We start from the raw sequence: 24,209 nt of genomic DNA on the forward strand, positions 1-24,209 counted from the left end.
GATCTTTGGACTGGGTAAGAGTGGTCTGCTTAATTCAGGCACTCTGTTCATCACCACCCCCTTTTCTGAATCATTTTGTCCACCATAAGCGTGGAAGGGTATACTCAGATGTGAGTCCCTTGCTCATTGCACCATCAGGATTCAAGCAAGCCGGGCCGAAGACGCCTGAAATGGCAGAAACCGGTCCCTGGAAGCTTGTTTCCTTCCCAGTACAAGAATTGGCTTGGTAGTTTGGTTTGCCCTGTTCCCATCATGCACTGGGACAGGAACAGACTAATTTGCATATAGCCAAGTTCTGAGCTGGGATGGTGCAGTGAGCTAAAAAACGGCGATGGATCAAGCCCTGATCTTTGGACTGGGTAAGAGTGGTCTGCTTAATTCAGGCACTCTGTTCATCACCACCCCCTTTTCTGAATAATTTTGTCCACCATAAGCGTGGAAGGGTATACTCAGATGTGAGTCCCTTGCTCATTGCACCATCAGGATTCAAGCAAGCCGGGCCGAAGACGCCTGAAATGGCAGAAACCGGTCCCTGGAAGCTTGTTTCCTTCCCAGTACAAGAATTGGCTTGGTAGTTTGGTTTGCCCTGTTCCCATCATGCACTGGGACAGGAACAGACTAATTTGCATATAGCCAAGTTCTGAGCTGGGATGGTGCAGTGAGCTAAAAAACGGTGATGGATCAAGCCCTGATCTTTGGACTGGGTAAGAGTGGTCTGCTTAATTCAGGCACTCTGTTCATCACCACCCCCTTTTCTGAATCATTTTGTCCACCATAAGCGTGGAAGGGTATACTCAGATGTGAGTCCCTTGCTCATTGCACCATCAGGATTCAAGCAAGCCGGGCCGAAGACGCCTGAAATGGCAGAAACCGGTCCCTGGAAGCTTGTTTCCTTCCCAGTACAAGAATTGGCTTGGTCGTTTGGTTTGCCCTGTTCCCATCATGCACTGGGACAGGAACAGACTAATTTGCATATAGCCAAGTGCTGAGCTGGGATGGTGCAGTGAGCTAAAAAACGGTGATGGATCAAGCCCTGATCTTTGGACTGGGTAAGAGTGGTCTGCTTAATTCAGGCACTCTGTTCATCACCACCCCCTTTTCTGAATCATTTTGTCCACCATAAGCGTGGAAGGGTATACTCAGATGTGAGTCCCTTGCTCATTGCACCATCAGGATTCAAGCAAGCCGGGCCGAAGACGCCTGAAATGGCAGAAACCGGTCCCTGGAAGCTTGTTTCCTTCCCAGTACAAGAATTGGCTTGGTAGTTTGGTTTGCCCTGTTCCCATCATGCACTGGGACAGGAACAGACTAATTTGCATATAGCCAAGTTCTGAGCTGGGATGGTGCAGTGAGCTAAAAAACGGTGATGGATCAAGCCCTGATCTTTGGACTGGGTAAGAGTGGTCTGCTTAATTCAGGCACTCTGTTCATCACCACCCCCTTTTCTGAATCATTTTGTCCACCATAAGCGTGGAAGGGTATACTCAGATGTGAGTCCCTTGCTCATTGCACCATCAGGATTCAAGCAAGCCGGGCCGAAGACGCCTGAAATGGCAGAAACCGGTCCCTGGAAGCTTGTTTCCTTCCCAGTACAAGAATTGGCTTGGTAGTTTGGTTTGCCCTGTTCCCATCATGCACTGGGACAGGAACAGACTAATTTGCATATAGCCAAGTTCTGAGCTGGGATGGTGCAGTGAGCTAAAAAACGGTGATGGATCAAGCCCTGATCTTTGGACTGGGTAAGAGTGGTCTGCTTAATTCAGGCACTCTGTTCATCACCACCCCCTTTTCTGAATCATTTTGTCCACCATAAGCGTGGAAGGGTATACTCAGATGTGAGTCCCTTGCTCATTGCACCATCAGGATTCAAGCAAGACGGGCCGAAGACGCCTGAAATGGCAGAAACCGGTCCCTGGAAGCTTGTTTCCTTCCCAGTACAAGAATTGGCTTGGTAGTTTGGTTTGCCCTGTTCCCATCATGCACTGGGACAGGAACAGACTAATTTGCATATAGCCAAGTTCTGAGCTGGGATGGTGCAGTGAGCTAAAAAACGGTGATGGATCAAGCCCTGATCTTTGGACTGGGTAAGAGTGGTCTGCTTAATTCAGGCACTCTGTTCATCACCACCCCCTTTTCTGAATCATTTTGTCCACCATAAGCGTGGAAGGGTATACTCAGATGTGAGTCCCTTGCTCATTGCACCATCAGGATTCAAGCAAGCCGGGCCGAAGACGCCTGAAATGGCAGAAACCGGTCCCTGGAAGCTTGTTTCCTTCCCAGTACAAGAATTGGCTTGGTAGCTTGGTTTGCCCTGTTCCCATCATGCACTGGGACAGGAACAGACTAATTTGCATATAGCCAAGTTCTGAGCTGGGATGGTGCAGTGAGCTAAAAAACGGTGATGGATCAAGCCCTGATCTTTGGACTGGGTAAGAGTGGTCTGCTTAATTCAGGCACTCTGTTCATCACCACCCCCTTTTCTGAATCATTTTGTCCACCATAAGCGTGGAAGGGTATACTCAGATGGGAGTCCCTTGCTCATTGCACCATCAGGATTCAAGCAAGCCGGGCCGAAGACGCCTGAAATGGCAGAAACCGGTCCCTGGAAGCTTGTTTCCTTCCCAGTACAAGAATTGGCTTGGTAGTTTGGTTTGCCCTGTTCCCATCATGCACTGGGACAGGAACAGACTAATTTGCATATAGCCAAGTTCTGAGCTGGGATGGTGCAGTGAGCTAAAAAACGGTGATGGATCAAGCCCTGATCTTTGGACTGGGTAAGAGTGGTCTGCTTAATTCAGGCACTCTGTTCATCACCACCCCCTTTTCTGAATCATAATCTCTATAGGATAGCAGCATCTGAAAAATATACTGAGTGCACGAAACCGAGGTTGGCTTGGCAGCACGACTTGCACATAGAATTAGGGGAGGACAAGTGGCAGTATTGTTGCACTAGCACTAGGAGAATATCGCTAAATGGAAGTCACAGACTCATACATTTTAAGTTCTTGAATAGGACTTACTACACCCCAGAGAGACTACACAGGTATGGGCTGCGCGAGTCCTCTGAGTGTGAGCGGTGCGGGACCCCTCAGGCGGACTTCCTACATGTAGCCTGGGCTTGCCCTGCGGTCTTCTCCTTCTGGCCTGCAGTATATGGGGAGCTCAACAGAGTGACGCTTACAACCCTAGCCCCGGATCCACTGTTAGCCATTTTGGGATACTCGAAGCCCCTGAGACCTACGCATAGGCGACTTGCTGACATGGCCTTCTTGATTGCTAAGTGGTGCATTGCTAGGGCTTGGATGAGGGGCCCTCCCCCTACTATCAAATTATGGAAGAGGGAATTGACATACTGCTGCACACAAAATGATCTATATAGCAACTTAATGCCTCCTAAGAATAGACCTAAGAATTTTTGGTCCCCCATACTTGACGGCACACTTCTGTCAGTCGCACAGCTTGAGGATGGTGAAGAATATGGGGAGGAGAGTGATAGGGAGGACGCGGCTATTGAGGGAACCCTTGGTGGAAGTACTGACGCGGCTGTTGGGGAGGAATGTCTGTAATACTGTGTTTTGTCCTTGGTTGTTCTATATGCCCTGAACGTCTGCGATCTGTGAGCTGTGAGCAGTGGGTTGCTTTGCCCTATTTCGATAATCGCTTCTATTATGTTGAAGTACACTTTTCTGCTAATGACTCTGCCATGATGACATTGTGCGTTGCTGCCGAATGTTCTCACTCATATGACTGTGTAACATCATGCTTTATTGTAAGTTCATCTTTGAAATCTTAATAAACAAATAAAAAAAATAAAAAAAAACATTTGTGTTTTGTTTCTTTTTCTGTGTTTCTTTTTTTTTGCAGGAGGCTGCAGTTTTCTCCTCACTAAGAGTAAAGCAGTGAATCAAGTTATTTGTTACCTTTAATGGAGGAAAAAAAGTACTCTTGGCTTATTACCATCTATGTCAAAGTTTGTTTATACAAGATAAGCAGAGTATTTTGGAATTCCTGATGTGCAGATTCAAAACACTCAAAGTGCAAAAGAAAACGAAACTGCGTGGGCCATTTATCAAACTGCTTCCGCTGCTCGCTTTCTCCCGACTAATTCAACTTCACCATTAATCACTGCTCGGCCCTTTGACCTTGTCAAATGTCTGGCCTGTGTGTATTACCTATTTGAGTAGGGAAGAGGCCGATTTGATCCTTTCTCCTTTCATCGTTTTTCCACAACCTTCAATTGGCCGCAGTTTTCGCGTCATCGAGCTTTGAACGCCCGAGGCGCGATCTGGAGCATGAATACTTTTACTGCCCCAGGCGCCATCTGTATGAGATTAACAGTGTCTAAGCGCTTGGGCTTCAGTGCTGGATGGAAATTACAGTTCACTGTAGAAGTGCGAGCTATCTTCCAGGGCCTGTCAATGCCACACATATGCTCAGATGGATACAAAGGTGTAATGATGGGACTTAAACAGTGATTGTTTCTTGAAAACTCTCATTTTCCTTACCGCACTCGTTACTAAAGATGTATGTTCCACAAATAGGCATGTAATTTTATTCATAATATTGATGTAAATATGCAAAATTGGTGGCGGATCCCCTGTGACTTGATGTCCCACTTTCATATTAACTAATGCAATGCTTGGGGGGGCGTGGCCAAGCAGCATGGCCGACAGGACGTGAGCTCCACCAGCTCCGTCCCGAAGACCGGCAAAATCCTGTGACAAACTCCTGCCCGGGCTGTCACGCTACCTGTGACCTGTGTCGGAACCCGCCCTGACCCGACTGAGGTCATTGAACCGGAGACGCGGTCCCGGAATCCTTCGTGAACGGAGGCAAAGACTCTGCCGGAGGTGGCGCCGGCGTGCTGCATCACGCGACGCCGCGGACTGGGCCTGTACGGCGACGCTGGACTGCGGGCGATCCGCCTGACGCTGTCGGATTGGACAGGCCCCGGACGGGCCCCGGCGTCCTATCCAAGACCCCCGGAGGCGGACTAAGGAAGCGGGAGGTAGCGGCTTTGCACCTCAGTGACCGGAGTTGGTAGTGGTGACGAAGTGGAGGTGCTGTCCATTTTGGCCGCGCTCCTGTGGCGGAGCTCCGCCCCAGACGCTGCTGCAGCCGGAGATTGCCTGGATGATCGCCAGAGAGCCTGCATTCTGCGGCGGAGGGCGTGAGTACAGATGCCCTGACCCTTATCGGTGACTGCAGTTGGAGTGGGGGTCCCGACTGACCGGGTGCCCGACCTGGCCTGATCCTTGTAAGGCGACCCGCAGAAACTGCGCGCCTGCTTCCCTCTGCCTCCCCTGAACTACGGACTGCGTTTTGCTTCCAGTTTCAATCACCATACTGCCTTCGGGGGGCGCGGGGACTGGCGCTCCTGTGGCTGCGGTGGTCCTTCGCCCCTCCCCCACTCGACCGCCATTTTGACTGCGCCTAGGTGGGGCTGTGGAGACGTGTGGCAGGGTGCACCTATCCCTCGGCCTAGCCTGCGACTGTGGACCCCTTCGGGGGGGGGGGGGAGATTTCAGAGGCTTGCTGACTCCCGGCTCCTGGCTGGAGGTGGGGGTACTCGTGAAGCGAGGGAGTGAATGTGACCGCACTGCCACCTGTCCGGATCCTTGCTCCCTGGAGGAGGTGCCGGACCCTGGACTCCACTGTACTCCTGGTGTTGTGGGGAGGCGCGACCGCGTTGTCTTCATCCTGCCCTGCTTGCTGGAACAGCTGATCTCTCTTGGGAGCTACCTGCACAGCGTTGCCTGTGGGCCCGGATGTGATATCGTGCCTTCTATTGCCCTTGTCCCGGACCTGGTTGAGGGGTTCCTCCCGGGCCACTGGGGCCTAGGGTAGGCGCCTTGGAGCGAGCCGCTTTGGCGCTGCAATAGTCGTGATGGCGGCCCGCTTAGGCCGTTCCTCGAAGGCCTCCCAGCCAAACACGATCGTGCAGTATACTACCCCGCGCCTCCAGCCGCAGAGGATCACACGGCAGACAGGGGCTGAGGATGGTGGAGAGGGGGCTGCAGAGCCATCCAGAGCTGAACTCTTAAAGCTATTCAGGGATCCCACTCTGCCCTGGAGCGCCAGATAGAGACGGTCTCTATAGCTGTCAACCTGCTGCGGACGGACCTCCGCAAAGTGGCAGACAAGGTTTCGGACGCAGAGGGCAACATCACTCAGTTACAGGGAGAGGTTGCATCTTTACAGAAATCGCTTGCCCAACTTACCTCTACTACCCGCGCATTGGAACGACGTGCCGAGAAAGCGGAAGGGAGGGCACGTCGGAGTAACATCAGGGTCCTGGGGGTTCCGGAGCGACTGGAGGCGGGGAACCCTGAACGCTTCCTGGAAACATGGATCCGCGCACAACTGTGTCCGACTGGATTGTCCAGCGTCTTCATAGTGGAACGAGCGCATAGGGCCCTTGTGCCCCCTCCACGACCAGGTGAGGCTCCTAGAGCCCTCATCGCGAAGATCCTCAATTACAAAGACCGTGATTGCATCCTTAAAGCTGCAAGGGAATCGGAGTCCCTCATGATTGAGAGCAGTCGAGTGTCAATCTATCCTGACTATACCCAACAAGTACAGGAACAGAGAAAATCCTACTTGGGGGTTAAACAAAAGCTACGTGAAATGCAGCTTCAATATATGCTTTTATATCCTGCCAAACTTAAAGTACTGTCCCAAGGCCGCGCGCACTTCTTTGAGACGCCAGGGGAGGTGTGGGAATGGCTCGAGATCAGAGGAGATGATTTGCCCCCGGGTGAACGAGGTGGCCCACGTGAGACTTGGGGGACCAGACCGCAGAGGAGACGTCGTGGAAGGAGGGGACGCCGATCTGGGTCCCGGGGTCCTCCTGAGTCTCGACCCACGGTGGGGGCGGATGGAGCTATTCATATGGAATCCTCGCCGATGGGAGCGGGTTCGTGGTCGCCCGGGGCTCCTGCTCCTGGTGAAATCTTGGTACCTGACACCTTGCAAGAGACGCCCTTGGGAACGGACTCGGAGGCTCCGGTGGTCCCGGAGACGGCCCTAACTGAACCGAGGTTGGAATGACTTTTCCCTTTCCTTTGTTCTTGCTCATCCTGCTCCTTTGCTTTGCCCTCAAAGTACCTTTCTGTACGGATGTCCTCTGATTGGGTGACCATCTGCTAACGATGTGCTGGGTTATCGCACCCCATCCTTGTTGCTGGGGCTTTCTTGGAGGATGGACCATGCTGTAGGACTGGCGCCCTGGTAGTCTGGGGAGTGGGGGAGGGCTGTGGGGGACCGACCATGGTTCTGAATGTTGTCATGCCCACACTGCTGGCAGAATTGAGAAGACATGCCCGGGTATTTTTTCTTGGGTTTGTTGGGTCTTTCGGGGAGCTGGGAGGGAGGGTGGGTGGGATCGACTTGGTGTGTGTGAGTGTGGGTTGAATGGGCTGTATGGGGTGGCTGTGCACGTCCTGGCACTGGCGGGGGAAGGGCGGGGTGACGTTTTTCTGTGTTGCTATCCTATTGCTCGTGGGTGGGGGTGGGAGAGGGGATTTTGCAAAAGTTTTGTATTTTGGGGATGTTGGGGGGTGGGGTGGGGTTCATGACAAAAGTTGCACTGGCATCATGTACACATTGATTCAGAATTGTGGGGAGCTCAATTTCTGGGCTGCACCTCCAGATTGACACACAGTGAGGGCCGGGGGGACCCGGTTCGCGTTGCACCTACACTATGGCCCGTATGGGCGTAATCATAGGCCATGGGTTTCAAGTTTTTAACATGGAATGTGCGTGGCCTGGGCATCTGCACCAAACGACACAGAGTCCTCACCTTCCTTAAGCATCATGGGGTCTCGGTTGCCTGCTTGCAGGAGACCCATCTGGACGATGACGGCGCACAGCGTTTGTCCAGGAAATGGAGAGGCCAGATTTTTCATTCCTCCTTCTCTACATACGCTAGGGGGGTCCTCATTTGGGTGGTCCCGGGGATTCCCTGTGCTGTACAATATATCGACGCGGATGTGGAAGGCAGGTACTTATTAGCGAGGCTTAGGTTAGACGACAAGGAACTCCTGCTCCTTAACACGTATGCCCCGAACACTGATGACCCGACCTTCTTCTCTCAGATCCAGGATCTTTTGGCTCCGAGTTTGGACGCACCCCCCCTCTGGTTTGGGGATTTCAATTGCATACTGAACCATGAGCTGGACCGTCAACCACCCAGAGCGGGCACTAAGCCCCGTATGACGGCGCGTCTACGGGAAGTGATGCACAATCTTGGGGCGCGTGACGTGTGGCGTACTTGCCACCCCACCCAGAAGCTCTACACGTGCTACACTCCGACACACGGTACGCATAGTAGACTAGACCGCGTACTTGCGGCTAACCTCACCACCTCCCTTACCTTGTCAGTTACTCACCAGGCGCGGTACCTGTCGGATCACGCCCCAGTGGCGTGTGTGGCAAAGTGGCCTGATCGTGCCGCGCGTCCGCGAACGTGGAGGTTGCCGGTTGACTTGCTACGAGATCAAGTGGCATGGGAACATGTAGCGGAGTCACTGTCAGGCTATTTGGACCTCAACTGGGGGGGGGGGGGGTGACTTGCCCTACTCCACCAAGTGGGAAGCATTAAAGGCAGTAGTGCGCGGCGCGTGTATGGGCCTCTCTTATGGGGTCCGGAAACAATTGTTGTCTGAATTGCAGGATGTGGAGCTGGCGCTTCAACGCGCCCAGTCTCGTGCAGATCCGGAAGAACTGGATCATCAGACAGAGAAGGAGGCCCTGGTGTCGATCCATGACATACTTACACGACTTGACAAATTTACCCTGGGCCAGTACAGGCAACGTCTCCATCGCGAAGGGGATAAGTCCGGCCGCTTATTGGCCTGGATACTGCGGCGAGAGTTCGCACCTGAAAGGATTGTAGCCCTACGGAACTCCAATGGCATTATGGTTCACTCTGAGACTGATGTTCTTGAGGTTCTTCGTGACCATTTGCAGACTGTCTATGAGGCTGACCCATTGATCTCGGAGGATATCAGTCAATCGTATCTTGAGGGCCTCCAACTCCGGACTCTGCCGGAGGCTGCGGTGAAGGAACTTGACGCAAATCTGACACTGGGTGAGATTACCGCAGCGATAGCTGCCCTCCCCTGCGCTAAGACCCCTGGTGGTGATGGGTATCCGGCTGAGTTCTATCATTCCTTCGGGAATGTCCTGGCCCCCCTCCTTTTGCAGGTCTACAATGAGGCTCTGCACGCTGGCACCCTTCCACCTACCATGAATCAAGGAGAGTTGTGCATGATTCTGAAACCTGGCGGTGACAACACTGATCCCGCGGCATATCGTCCTATCACGTTGCTAAATACGGATGCGAAAATCCTTACCAAATTATTGGCCACGCGCCTTGCCCCACTCATGGCCCGCCTAGTCCACCCTGACCAGTGTGGATTTATCCCGGGTCGTAACACGGCGATGAATTTACGTCGCCTCAATCATATACTGCACGAGGTGCAGGGACGGGAGGGTCCTCACGTGTTGGTCTCAATTGATTTGGCTAAGGCCTTTGATACGGTGCACTGGGGATATCTGATGCAGGTGCTTCAGAAAATGGGGTTCGGACCTCGATTTCGCGACTGGATTCGGGCGCTCTACAAGGCGCCCCGAGCCAGGGTACGACTGGGATCGGCCCGCTCGGCAGAATGGTCGCTGGGGAGAGGCACCCGACAGGGCTGCCCCCTCTCCCCTCTCCTATTTGCTCTTGCAATTGAGCCCCTTGCCGTTTCCGCCCGCACTGACCTACAGAAATGGGGAATTGTAGTGAGTGACACTACCAATGTGGTCTCCCTCTACGCGGATGATGCACTTTTCTATCTGACCTCCCCGGCTGAGGCCCTCCCCGCTCTGTTGCGGCTCTTGGACCAATTTGGCGCAGCTTCTGGGTTGCGTATAAATGTTACTAAATCTCTAGTTTTCCCGCTGACGAATACTGTCCCAGATCCAGACACGGAGCTTCAACATTTGGGCCTCCGGTATGAACGAACGGCATTCCGGTATTTGGGCATCCAGGTGGCCACATCCACGGAGACTCTGCTGACTTACAATGTCGACAGAATACTCACAGCCCTCCGCAAATCTATTACCTTTTGGAACACACTCCCCCTTTCTCTCATGGGGCGATTGGCGATTGCCAAGATGGTGATGCTCCCTAGGGTCCTATATGTCTTGCAGAACTCCCTGTGTCCGTTACCTCCCCGAGTGTTCCGCACATTGAACTCTCTCCTCACCTCCCTGCTTTGGGCGGGTGGGCGCAGCAGAGTCGCTCTGCGCACAGTGACGAGATGTTGGGATGAAGGCGGCCTCGAAGCCCCGAGATTTGACCTCTATTATTACGCGGCGCAGCTTCTTCCGGCCGCCAGATGGTTCGCTGAAGGAGAGAATGGGGAACTGGCACTGCTGGCTGGTGCAGCAAATGATAAGGCCCTGCAAGAGGCCTTGATGCAAGGTCGCGGAGCCGACAACACTTTACCTTACGTGGTGCGTCACACAGCTAATATTTGGCAGCGCTTTGTCGTACAGGTACTGCTGCGCGCACCGTTCCATAGGGAGCTCCCAGTTTGGATCTTGGCCCCGATACTCAGCCTGGAGGAAAACATGTCCTTTCGGGAGTGGCGATCTGGTGGTTGTGAGACTCTCGCAGACCTCTACCCGAACGACTCCTTTGTGTCCTTTGAGGGTGCCATGGAGTCCTTTGAGCTAGGTGAGGGACAATACCTTCACTACGGTAGTCTTCAAGAGGTGGTCAGGATAACGTGGCCCCAGTTCCCGGAAGCGCCTCCGCTCACCAATACCCTCGACATCATCATGTCCTGTGGGAGAGGTAAACGCCTGATTTCCCTCCTCTACTCCGCTATGCGCCAGGATTTGACCCCCCCCGATAGCCCCGGCCTGGGTGGCATGGGAGGCTGACCTAGGGGTGGAATTGGAGCCTGCACAGAGAAAGCGGATTGGACTGTTGACCCATAAGGTCTCCTGTAATGCATGTTTTAAACTTATACACTTTAATTTTGTCCACCGCACATATATGACACCGGTCTCCCTCCATCGTATATTGGTGGATAGACGCCACAATTGTCCTAGATGTGGAGTGGGGAGGGCGGGCTTCCTGCACTTGGCGTGGGAATGTCCTCTTGTCTAGGAATTCTGGCGCAGGGTGGTGAGGTATATTGTTCAAGCTACGCAGCTTCAGCTTCTGCTAGACCCACTCCAATGTCTCCTTGCGTTGGTGCCCAGACCCAAAAAAAGGAGACTATCTTATAAGTTCCTGCAACTCCTACTAGTTTTGGCGCGGAGACGACTGGCTATTACTTGGATGGGTCTGAGTGATAAGTGACTTTTTCGTGCTAGCGGTTGACGCCGTGAGCTAATGCCAATTAGGGGTGAGGCGACGAGGCCGTTACCACGCGATGGAAACTTATGCAGATTCATACTAAAGTGCCTGGCAAACAGCCGTGAACATGCCCATTCGGAATCTGTGTAATGTGTCTCTGTTTCATGCCAACTAGAGCACGAAAAAGTCACTTATCACTCAGATCCCGAGTGGGCATATGCTCGGAAACCGCCGTGCACTAAATGCACTGAGTTTGAGCCTAGTGGAACATGTAATGTTTACAATCCATTACTTGCATGCCCTCCATAGCATGAGTGCCCTCGGCATCATCACACGAGTCGGCTGTGCACTGCACTATAAACTGCCAAACAATCCCAAGGGACCAGAGACAAAGGGGTGTTTCGTATGATATCTTAGTCTACTTAAATGTACAAAAGTATGTGCAAGCTTTGTAAATATGCTCTGACAGACGTATGACGTTTTCTTAAATTGTAAATATGTCTTACATTTCTCGCCTTTTTCTTCTTTTATTGTCTATCTCTTTCAGGCGCTACAAAAAACAGGCAATTTAAAATTCAGTCCTGATGATGATCCCGGTTCACTAGGAGCCAGGGGATCGAAACGTCATCGACAGTAAAATACAATTCTGCAGTTTTTCCATTGTGATTAATCTATTGCAGTATTTGTTTGTCCGATCTTGTTTCACAGCTAATAATTTTGCAAGGGACAGTTGGCTCCCATGTCTCTTTTGCCTGATATTCTAACTCCTTTCCTTATTCTTCTCTAATTTTCCTTCTGAAACTGTCTGTCAGTTTCTCCTGAATAGGGACAGGCTTGTACCCTATTAATTGTTGTATTTGACCCCTGCTGTGGTCTCCCCTAAAAACTGTGTGAAATTATTTGAATAAAAAATCTCCAGGCCCGGCTGGGTACTGATCCTACGCCGCCCAGCCTCCGGGATGTGGGCCATACATGGCTGTGTAGTGCCATTGGAATTGCATGCTCTTACCGATTGCATATCAACAGTGTTGATGTCGGTATGCTTTGTGCCTTTTTTTCTATGACTTCGCTACAATAAAAATATGTTTTTAAAAAAAAACTAATGCAATGCTTCGTGAGTGAAACAGAGAACGCGAATATGTACTGCGCTTTATGGTTTACACGTTCGAGACCTGTCAAGGGCGACTTCAGTCTTTTTTTCAAAGCAGTGGTGGAAGTGGGCGGGATCGGCAGGGCACGGCGTGCCCTACTTCTTTTATTTAACCAAGTCCGTTCCCCTACTTTGTAAGTTTAACAAGAGTCTCCCAAGGCCTATAGATAAGGCTAGGCATTCGTGGCAGGTCGGGGAGGCAGGACTGGCAGAGAACGAAAAGGACTCTGTTTCTTCCTTCCAGCTCAGAAGGTGCGCAATGGCCATTGACCCCCCTTTCCTCCCCCAGTCAGCCCCCGTTGTGTGTGGCAGCTCGTGATGAGGCAGCTTCCCCAGCGCGCACAGACACACAGCCGCACCCGAGCACTTGACAGGTCTTTAAAAGACCATTTGCCTGCTAGAGAGGCTTTGTTGCTTTTGCGTATGCTTCGCAAGATCTTCCGCTGGATCCCGACCGAGACCAGGAAGACTGTCACCCAGGCACTCGTCACCAGCCGACTGGACTACGGAAACGCCCTCTACGCCGGAACCACAGCCAAGCTACAGAAAAGACTCCAGCGCATCCAGAACGCCTCCGCCGACTCATCCTGGATGTCCCCCGACGCAGCCAAATCTCCAGCCACCTGAGGAACCTGCACTGGCTCCCCGTCGACAAGAGGATCACATTCCAGCTCCTCACCCACGCACACAAGTCTCTCCACGACCTGGGCCCCAAGTACCTCAACGACCGCCTGACCTTCTACAAGCCCACCCGCCAGCTACGGTCCACCAGCCTCGCCCTCGCAGCCGTACCACGCATCCGAAGAGCCACCGCCGGAGGAAGATCCTTCTCTTACCTGGCTGCCAAGACTTGGAACTCCCTCCCCATCCACCTTCGGCTGACCCAGGACCATCTCGCCTTCAGGAAACAACTCAAGACCTGGCTGTTCGAGCAGTAGCATACCCCTCCCCCCAAGCGCCTTGAGACCCTCCCGGGTGAGTAGTGCGCTATACAAATGGCATGATTGATTGATTGATTGATTGCTTTTCACCCCTTCCAGAGCCCCTGAATCTCCACTCTGCATATTGCTAGAAGCGTTAACCCCCCAACGAAATTTTTCATAGCCCCACCCCACCCCCCTAATTTGGCTCTAGTTACACTCTGCTGCCAAGAGAAGCCAATAATAAAGATGTAATAATAACTCTGGTGATTAAAGAGAGATGCAATGTCCACTTCTCATGCTCTGCCACTGGCAGCTGCTCACCACCCCCAGCAGCTACAATGATCCGTGAGTAATCAAAGTCACTGGTTTCTTTCAAACTAATGGAATAGCTCAGTTGTTCAGTATGTTTAATGCAATGCACTGTGCGTGATCTGTATGTCACAGGGTTAAATCCTAGCAGAGTTCTCCGTGGGCTCACACATTTGTTAGAGATTTAGTGACCACCTTTAGGGCACAGGTTCTGTTACTGATAAGAAAGCGAAGTGTGCTATTCGAGAGGCATGGGATCTATGGAGAATACAGAGCTGAATCAGCCGGAATCTTGCCCTTATAGCTATTTCGCGGGGGGTCTGTAACGCCTCAGCCCAATCGTCGTCCTCTAAGAGACCCACATCAGACTCCCAAGCCTCCCGCAGTGGGCCCAAACAGGCTGGGGTGTTGTTAATCAATTTCCAGTAAGTCAGAGAAATGGCCTCATCAATCATGGGATCTAAGAGTAGACTGTCCTCAAGTGGCGAGTATTTAGGTAGCCGGGTACCTTCATGTAGATGGCAATATAGTGCATGGCACAGCTACTCCCAGGATACTTAAGTGCCTAAGATAAAACTGACACTGTGTGTCCTCGGGTCAGTGGTTACAGAGAGGGCTGGGCCAGCTCTCTGCACTACTTTCTTATGGGCTGGGAAATCTTTGGTCGAGTAGGAGAAGGGGTAGATCTGCCTATGGTGGCGAGAGGGAGTAAGTTGATGATACACCCTTCCCATGGCTGTGCAGTGTGGGGCCACCAGCTAGACTCAGCCTCAGAAACATGTCTGCTCCTTTCGGTCAGATCACTGAATGCCCGCCCACTCCCGTTTATGTAACAAACTAACATATCCACCACTCAAATTACTTTCATATTTCACCATACTAATTCACCACTAATCCTTTATGGGTTCCGGAGTACCATACTACTCACAGAAAAAATGCTTTGACGCCTCGTCAGGGGTAGTACGGCTATAGAAATGCAATTACAATACAATAAAAAATAGAGTGGTCTCAAAATGGCCAGATTGATTTTATTCACCCAAACATATAGCGCCACTTTACTGAGTTTGCCAGTGAAGCGCTACTTTTGTTTTCACGTCTTTCTTTGAACAACATTGATTTCCATGGGTGGGGAAGGGCACCATTCCTGGGGGTACTGACTCGGGTGGAGAGGCGTCATGTTTGGAAGTATATTATGTTTCTAAAATCACTTGCTGCCTCCTTCCTGGCCTCCAGCAAGTTTCAGGCCACAATAAAAATGTCATAATAACTCCGGTGATTAATGTTATTCCTAGAGAGAGATGGAGTTTTGTTAAGGGGAAGTTTTGACTCATGGAAAGGTAGCACAGAGGGTTGATGTGCCTGCTGCAAAGAGCATGTACCATGCAGATCACAAAGTGCCCATAATGTAAACAGGTCAGTGGGTTACTGCTTTTGTCAGAGAGAACCTTTTCCTACTTGCTGTTTATAAGTCAAAATTCTAACATAGAATAGTGAACTATTAACTGTCATCTAAGAGCTGCAATCAAACTGCAAGGTATAAATTAGAGAGTTATGTTGCTAAGGGTGTTCATATGAATAAAATCAATTCTGATTATTAAAGAGAACCCCCAACCATGGTATTACGTTTTAAATTCAGAGTTTGTGTTTCTCCAGACCAAACATTATTAAACTTTACTGCTTACTAGTATAGTGTCATGTGACTCCCGCACCTTGCAGTACTTTTCCTTATGTATGTATGTATTTCCAAAAGAGTGATTTACACACATATGACTGTCTCTCGGTAATGTGTGTGATGTAAAGTGCTCTGACACCCTACACTGGTATCAGTGGCGCTGTAAATCAAATCAAATGCATGTGAGCGAGAAAGTGGTTATGGAGACTCGAGGGGCACTGTTAAATGGTGGTAGTGAGGGAATACATGGCGGAGGGAGTCATTGGGGGCACCAACAAACATTGTCGCACAGGGCTCCAACAGCGCTAAAGCCGGCCTTGCCCTTGAGACCATTCCGCTGCAGCCATTGGTACCTCTATTGGCCTTGTTTCAGCAGTAGTAGGTGCAACTCACTAGGGATCACCAATGCTGGATTTGCACGCACACCAAACTTAGTTTACAAACTTCATGGTCTCTCTGCTTCATGCACAAGAACTTTAAACATGTGCTGCCTGCTTTGGGACCACTGGAATTATGTAGCAATGGAGGACAAAATTATTCTGCAGTGTTGACTAAATTATGCAGCAAAAAAAAGCTGCAGCGTAATGCTGTATATTTTCTTTTACATATGCTAACAGTCTGCAAAGATTTTGCCTTATTAGTAGCAGTGCAACATACAAATGCAGCAGTGAGAAGCGTGATCAGTCAACCTTTGACAAGGGCTGTCCACTTCGCAAAAACACAAGTCATGCTTGTTTGTAACTTTTGATCCATTTGAGCTACAGACAATTTATTAGTTAAAATCGTCAAATTATGCAGCAGATGGTGCATTATGTGGCAAATATTGCAGAGACATAATGGTATAGAAAACATTTGCAAACTTGGATATTTTGCCATTCATGATTGAACTGCTCTTGTGGAAAAAGGGAGAAGTGCTGCTGACAGAAACTCAATGGCTCTGTGACAAATGGCTTGTGATTCCACTTTTAAGCGTATTTGGGACATTCTGTGATTGGAAATAAATCCCACTTTCTGAATGTATTTTAATGTCAATAACTCATATTAAAACCTAAATTAACGTGTATCCATGGGCTGACTTAAATAAAGTAATAAGCAGCAGCTGGGTAGTGAAATGCCAAACAAACACTAAAAATGTGAATGATTTTCTCTTTCTGACCACACCTCTGACTCCGCCCACTGACCTATTCCTCGGGTTGTTCCCACCCCCTGATCTCCGCCCACAGTTCCCCTACTTTTTCCCCCACTTCGACCACTGCTTCAAAGGTAATTTAAGAGGGTACCATTAAATTGGGTTATATAGGGTATACTGCGGTGCACCGGAAGCTTGTGGAATAAAAAAAAAAAGCCGCCTCAGGGAAGGAATATCAGGGCCCAGTCATATGAGTAACAGTTTGAGGCATGGTTACATAGAGACATGGTATACAAAATCTCTGTGCATTTGTACATGTCTGTCGCTTCAAAACCAACCAGGCCTATTGGCTTTGCCGGTGTTTGCTTTCGATGCCGTCTCATCTTGAAGGTGAAGCTTTGACTGAATTATGCCCAAGTGGTATAGGGTTTTAATGGGCGAATTTTACAAAGTGAGGAACTGTGAGGCCCTTTTCCAGAATCGACATGAAAACACAGATTGCTGAAATCCTGACCAGGGGCTAATTTGTGGGAACTCCACAACCTCGTGGCCGCCATTGTCATAAAAAAATCTTCACAAGCAGAGCACCCGGGATTACTGGTTAGAAAAATCTAGTTGGAGAGCTTCTAAACTCCCAATCAACTTAACCTAGGTCTTTGGAGATGAAGGCTCTTCAATTATTTTGGGGATTGCCATTAAGACTTTCCTAGTTCAATAACTAGAGATGGTTTGCAAAACCAAAATGAAGGACAGTGCAAATGCTTGCCAGAGGATATCTTTAACTGTAGGCAAGTAATGACTATGCTGCCTCCGATAAAGTACTGAGAGACACAAATTATCTGCACATCTAAAGTCCACTCGAGAGACCAGTAAAAAAAAGCGAATTTCACTTTCCAATTGTAACCCTCCGAAAGCAGAGTGTGGTGGAAATGTAGCATTGGAAAGTTAACATTCCAGGGGGAGGGTGTTTGGAGGTGCCTCTTCAAACAGTCATCTTTTCTCTCCTTTAAGAGGAACCATTTACTACAGATATAACACAAAAGTACTTGTCCGTGGCTGTTTAGCAGAACCCTCATAATAAAAAGAAAAGCAAAATGCAAAAATTCCCAGACCATTTTCAGGGGATGGATATGGCTCAGTAATCTGGCATGCCTTTTCATGATTGGAGAGGTTAAGGCTTGGCTCCAGTGTTGGATAAGCATTATTGATTCGGCAAAACTCCAACTTGGCATGTTCACGTTTGCTAGATCTTTTAGCACTTTCTTCGGATCAAATGGTGCTCACAACGCTTTAAAATGGTATCTTCACTAAGCAAGGAGGCTTTGATGTGTAAAAAGCAACTGCAATCGGTCATATGGAATACGATGGCCTAAAATTAAGATAATTTTGGAAGTCTCGCTTCTGGTTTCAATAATCTGCTTTATATTGGAGTCCGGGCTGTTTTTATAATTATACTTTGACTAAGTGCTAACTTTTATCATTAAGAAAGGCTGTTTATGTTACATTAGTTTAGACTAAGCTTGCTATAGGAATTAAAAGCCATGTCAAGATTTTTGAAGAATGATACATAGACTTTACAGATTTACAGAGAAATAAATAAAAATACAAGGTCCCAAACAATTGTAACATATTTGCTCATAGACAAATCTGTGAGGTGTTATATGAAAGTGACATATATAAATGGCAAATTCTTTACACCAACTTTCCTAACCAAAAGAGATACACATCTAACACAATTGTGATACTGAAACCGCAATACTTTAGCCATATCTTATATTTTCAATTTCAAACTGTCATAGTTGGTTTTATATAATAGGAAATATACGGACAATGCATAGGAGTTGCATTGTGCCTGGAATGAATGTCACACGTAGCTGTAAATTAATATTCTTAAATTAAAAACTATATACCAAGACCACCTCGAATCCCTGAGTTTCATATAAATGGTGGCCTTGGCTAACCTCTTTTGCGTGGTTATTCTAGCAATAGTTTATTAACTTTTTTATCTGTTTCCTGGCAGCCCTTGTCTCTTTTCAGAAAGACCGACCATAATAACTTGACTCTTAATCCCCACCACATTTATCATCTTCTCAGACTAGAACAGATTTCAATAGATTCTTAGTCATCCTAATGGCATGTGTCCTCATTGTATCATAGGCACTAAAATATTTGTTCCAGGTACGGTTTCAATTATGAGACCAGTTGAACTGCACATTAAATTATTCATGCAATGCTGGGGCGGGGGGTATATTATGTGGCCTAATTCTTATATTTTCAATTTCAAACTGTCATAGTTGGTTTTATATAATAGGAAATACACGGACAATGCATAGGATTTGCATTGTGCCTGGAACGAATGTCACACATAGCTGTAAATTAATCTCATTACATTAAACACTATATACCAAGACCACCTCGAATCCCTGAGTTTCATATAAATGGTGGCCTTGGCTAACCTCTTTTGCGTGGTTATTCTAGCAATAGTTTATTTACTTTTTCATCTGTTTCCTGACCGCCCTTGTCTCTTTTCAGAAAGACCGACCATAATAACTCACATCTGAAATAAATGACAGAAAAATCACGTTCTTGGATGTGGAAATTCAAAGAATAGGTTCCGCCTTTCATACTGATGTTTATCGCAAACCAACGGATCGTAACAACTTGTTACATCATAACAGTTTTCACCAAGACTCTTTGAAGAAGCATCTTCCTGATTCTCAGATGATAAAAGTAAAGAGAATAGTATCAGTACCTGAACGAGCTGAAATGAGAATAAATGAAATGGAGAACAGATTCAAAGAAAAAGGCTATCCACAACATACTTTAGAAGAAGCAAAAACACGTTGTTCCCAAAAGGAGAGAAAAGATCTCCTAAAGAAAACAACAAAAAAAAGAAACATCAAGAGTTGTAGTAGTGTCGAGATTTTCCACTAAAAGCAAAGTGTTCAAAAATATCATCAAGAGACACTGGGCGATACTATCACAAGAACCTGATTTTAACAACGTATTTCATGAGACGCCTCTATTTGCCTACCAGAGAGCAAGGAACCTTGGAAGTTTATTAAAACCAATAAATTCACAACCTTGCGAGATATTTCAGGGGGCATTACCCTGTTATAATTGTAACCATTGTAATAACATCATCAGAGGGAATTTTGTGACACATCCTAGTAAGGGACACAAAATCAAATTACGACAAACAGCTACGTGTGACACATCAAATGTTATTTATCTATTAAAATGTCCTTGTGGCCAGGGGAACGTTGGTAAGACCGAAAGGAAAATGAAGATTAGACTCAATGAACCTAAATCAAACATTCGTACTAAGTCCTTGAAATCCACGGTTGCCACTCATTTTTGGGAAGCCAAGCACAACATTAGTCAACTGAGATACACCATATTGGAAACTGTGCCAAAAAAAGAGGGCGTTGACAACAACAAAAGACTATTACAACGAGAAAACTATTGGATCTTCAGATTGGAAACTTTGAAACCCACCGGAATGAATGACCGGGTGAAATACAGTTGTTACCTGTAAAGATTTGATTATTACCAAAGACTGCACCATTTGATGTCGATCCTTAAACATTTAGTATGATTTTATCCACCACACACTCATTTCTCTATCGTGATTTCACCTACCCTTTTCCACTACTTCACTCTTTCATACCAAAACACTTTAAGATGGCCGCCACTTATATTGAGATACGTCAGTCCTATCTCCATGTCTATTCATAACTATAACAACACGGCGTTTAGCGGCTCACACATCTTAGGAGAACGGAGCACGACCACCGTGTTATATGCGGGCTTTTCGAAGTTCGTTCACGTAAGTGAAGCTATTTTTTGGATATTCTAAAGCGTTTTTTTCACGCTTACGATCTTTTCACCACACTCATTATGAATTTTGTTTTTGACCATTCACAACATCTCCACCATCGGTTCCTTTAATTTAATGAATTTTTCTCTTAACCTTCCTTTTAATTCACTTTTGTAGCTCCCCTTCTGAACACACGTAGGTTAACCTCACCATTTTCTTTAGAATCGGACGTTCGACTCATTATTTAGACACCATCGTCGACTAACAAGATTATACCTTGTTGATTTATCTCACTTCACTGTGGTTTATAAGGTATTCTTTTAGGATGACATTATAGGGTTTGTACTACCTTTGGATCGTTACTTATGAACAGTTGATATATTAATTGTGCAACTTTGAGTTATCTCCACTTATCCTCATGTATAATACATTTGATTCACAGAACCCAGTCCCTGATGAAGGCTTTCCATGAGCCGAAATGCATTGGATGATATTCTGGGATTAAAAATTAACTATTTCTTGTGATGAATCTGCGATTAACCATGAATTAAGGTTGATACCTCATGGTTCAATAAAACATTTTGGAAAAACAAAACAATTTGGAAAATTGAACAGGATATTATTTTGGTTTGGAAATTTTACAACCCAGCTAAGGGACATTGCTGTGACTAGGGGACGTCACCCAATTAGGGGCACGCTATTTACTCATACCTTTCAGCACTCACAACGGAGAGTGCGCCCAAGAGCACGCAACAATTGATTACATTTCATGAATACTGAGTGCAAGTATGATTACAAAAGTCTCATTGTATCATAGGCACTAACATATTTGTTCCAGGAACGGTTTCAATAATGAGACCAGTTAAACTGCACATTAAATTATTTATGCAACGCTGGGGCGGGGGGTCTATTATGTGGTATATATTAGTTGACCTAAGTAAGTTTCCTTTAGAGTGTAAACTGAAAGTAAGACAACATGTTGGTTGATCCGGAAATGTTAATTTATTGACCCTTGATGGTTAACTTGCTTTCAATAGTAATTTTGTTACTGAAAAAATGAATATTTGCTTATGGTCTACTGTCATTTGTCTACAACCACATATTGCTCTATATGAAGAGTGTCTCCCTTCCTTCCTTCCCTGTGGTCTTCTTTCCTAAAACTAGTGCTCCTTAGCCACGTCTGGTCAAACCTCAACATTATTTTCAATTCCTCTTTCTCTACACGCAACTCCGCCATTTTCTTTATCTTTCATTAACAGCTCTACAATATATGGACAATCACTCATCTTCCGCCAAGCAAAGTATGCTCCTTTCTGGTCTTTTCTAGGCATAAAGGCCAGAACTGCAGCTGACGGGGATTGAGAGTAGGGCACTCTAATTAGTGTTATTGATTGCTACTAGCTCAATATGTTCAACCTCTGACACCAGGCCCTTCTCCTCTTCGTTTAAACAGTTTCACCTGCCTGTAACACTAGTTACACTCTACAGGCCAGCAATACCCCTGGCAGTCCCACGTTCAACAATTGCATGGCTAAACACTTATAAGGTCCCAAAGGCGAGACCTATTGGATATGCAAATGCTTGTTGAGGACTACAGTGACAGCAGGCCCATCGATGTGCGCATGTTCACACTACTCACTTCTCAGTAGAGCGTTGTGGGGGAAATGGAATCCTTTAAAGAGGGCCATTTTCTTTGTGGATTTCCCTTCTCTTTTTGAAACGCAGGAGCAGCAACATCGTTGTGGTGTCACCAGGGCTTTAAGTGGAAGCTTTTTCAATATTAAATACAAAGAGCCATAGTTGCTGCTTATTTATCTTATGCAACTAACAACCACTGACAAAGCCAAAATAGTCCTAACTCGTTGTAGGTATATTACTTGTTGTATCATATCTGGATGCAATGAGAGAAACAACAAAATACAAGTCGGGTGGCACACAATGCTAAGCACAGGTTTTTAGCTTACGTGTTTTTATTTAAGCCACGCCCTTAATTACACCGGCTGCGCACCTTTGAGACCCCCCCGCCCAGTTTTTTCATCCCACTTAAAGCCCTGCCTAAAGGCATTTTTAGTTGACACTGCCTTGTGTAATCGTGATGTGAAATCAGAACAGTTTATTGTTGTTTGCAAACAAGTCTATTTGCAGAAAACAGCACTGATGATGACTGATGTGTACCACCACTCAGCCTTCCTCGTGTAAGATTCCGCTCAACGCATCTGGCTCACATTTCGAACACCTCGAAGGTGAATGTATTTTCTATAGATTGCACAACAAGAGAGTACAAGATGGTCGGGGTTGAATTGACATGAACGTCGAGCTTTTTATGTACATGTCATACATAGTGGTCGTGCTGTCACTATAGATAAGGATGGAAATGTTCATAAAACGGTAGTGAAGGGGGTTTCCAGGTACTATTACAAAAAGTACCCCCTGTGATTTGTACTGATCAAAGGATGATGAACGGGAAGTGACTCCTGTGTATTTTGTTTCGTGTACTATTATGGGTGCTCCACCGAAGGCCGCTACAGATTTTCCATGGGTGAAGAGGAAGAACGTGTTTTTGTAGACGAGTCCACGTGGTTGCCTCATTTTTAGGAGATGTTTTCTTTTATATGATGGTGCTGCTACTGGTGCTGCTAAGTGCTAGGACGAAAGGATCCGAGTACGTTTGTAAAAGAGGCCTCGGTGTTTTTCCAAGGTGACCTCAGATCGAACTATAGGCATCCACTAAGTGCCATTGCGAGACCATTTCAAGCACGCTGCTTTAGAGCTGTCGCTTGCTGGCGGCAGTCCTTACTGACCACCAGGAAGACTTTATGTACCCACACAGAGACTTCTAACCCAGCTTCTTTGGAACTCGCTTACCTTTAGAAACCATAACAGTAAGGTTAAGTATCAAAAACCCAACCACTGCACGAAGTGGCATCGCGAGATGAGGGCACTGTCGATGCAACCGAACATCTGCTGCGTCAGGCGCGGTCATTACCACAAGCAAGTGCACACTCGACACAAACACGGTTTAACTCGCGCACCTTAAACGTCAAAACGTCCTCCGGAAGTTCACGTTCTAGATGCCTTAACCAATGGGCCGCTTGTTACCGTAAAAACGTGAGGACGCCCCAGCAGAAATATCCTGCCAGTCTGCTATCGACGCAACCAATCACGCATATCCTCTGGGAAGCGCCAGATAATACAACAAACATTGGCATTTTGTCCAAATATTTTGGATTTTAAACGCTTAAGACACGCCTTTCGGGCTATAAACAGCTTGTGAGGAGGCAGGCTAGTACGAACAGCCAGTTTATTTTCCACTTCAAAAGGTCCTGACAACGCGCTATCACGCGTAAAGGAAGCTTGCACTGATTGCTGCTTGGCGAACTTCTCTCGGTTGAACAGAAGGGCACATTATTTCATTTTTCAGTAGAAGAGTAGTGTTGTAATTTACTGTACTTGATCTAATCCGTCCCGTCCCAGGGGCGGCTGGTGACATTTGAGTGGCTGGGCGTAAAATGTGTGTATGAGTGTTGCGTCGTGACCGTGTGAAGCACTCAAGCACGACCAACAGAGTGTTTGGGGTGATAGAGCGGAGGGGGGAACCCACTGCTTTTACCAAATACTCACCTGGGCCCATTAATAATTTACTATTGAGCAGGTTACCTCCACACTCAATCAATAATTTTTCTATAAACTCCATTTATTAGGTTCTATACTCTAGACTTACCAATCCTTGTCACTTGTACCTAAGGACCTAAGGGATCAAGGAATGTTAGAATAATAGGTATAATAACATTTCATTTAAAAAATAACCACGGACTCGGGAAAAGTTTAACCTTTTATCTATGTAAGT

At 47.4% G+C, this 24,209-nt stretch overlaps 1 protein-coding gene across 3 annotated transcripts in view; it reads right to left on the reverse strand.

Annotated features, from left to right (window-relative positions):
* The window catches only part of LOC144791749 (disintegrin and metalloproteinase domain-containing protein 28-like), a 3,662,699-nt gene extending 3,639,319 nt beyond the window's left edge, over nucleotides 1-23,380 (reverse strand). For all 3 annotated transcript variants that reach the window (XM_078666520.1, XM_078666519.1, XM_078666518.1), the window contains exon 1: nucleotides 23,228-23,380. In XM_078666520.1, the coding sequence (XP_078522646.1) occupies nucleotides 23,228-23,345 (118 nt within the window). In that variant the 5' untranslated portion in view covers nucleotides 23,346-23,380. The remainder of the gene's footprint in view (nucleotides 1-23,227) is intronic.
* Between the last annotated feature and the right edge of the window lie 829 nt (nucleotides 23,381-24,209).

The sequence above is a fragment of the Lissotriton helveticus genome, chromosome 11, assembly GCF_964261635.1.
Source record: "Lissotriton helveticus chromosome 11, aLisHel1.1, whole genome shotgun sequence".
Taxonomy (NCBI): Eukaryota; Metazoa; Chordata; class Amphibia; order Caudata; family Salamandridae; genus Lissotriton; species Lissotriton helveticus.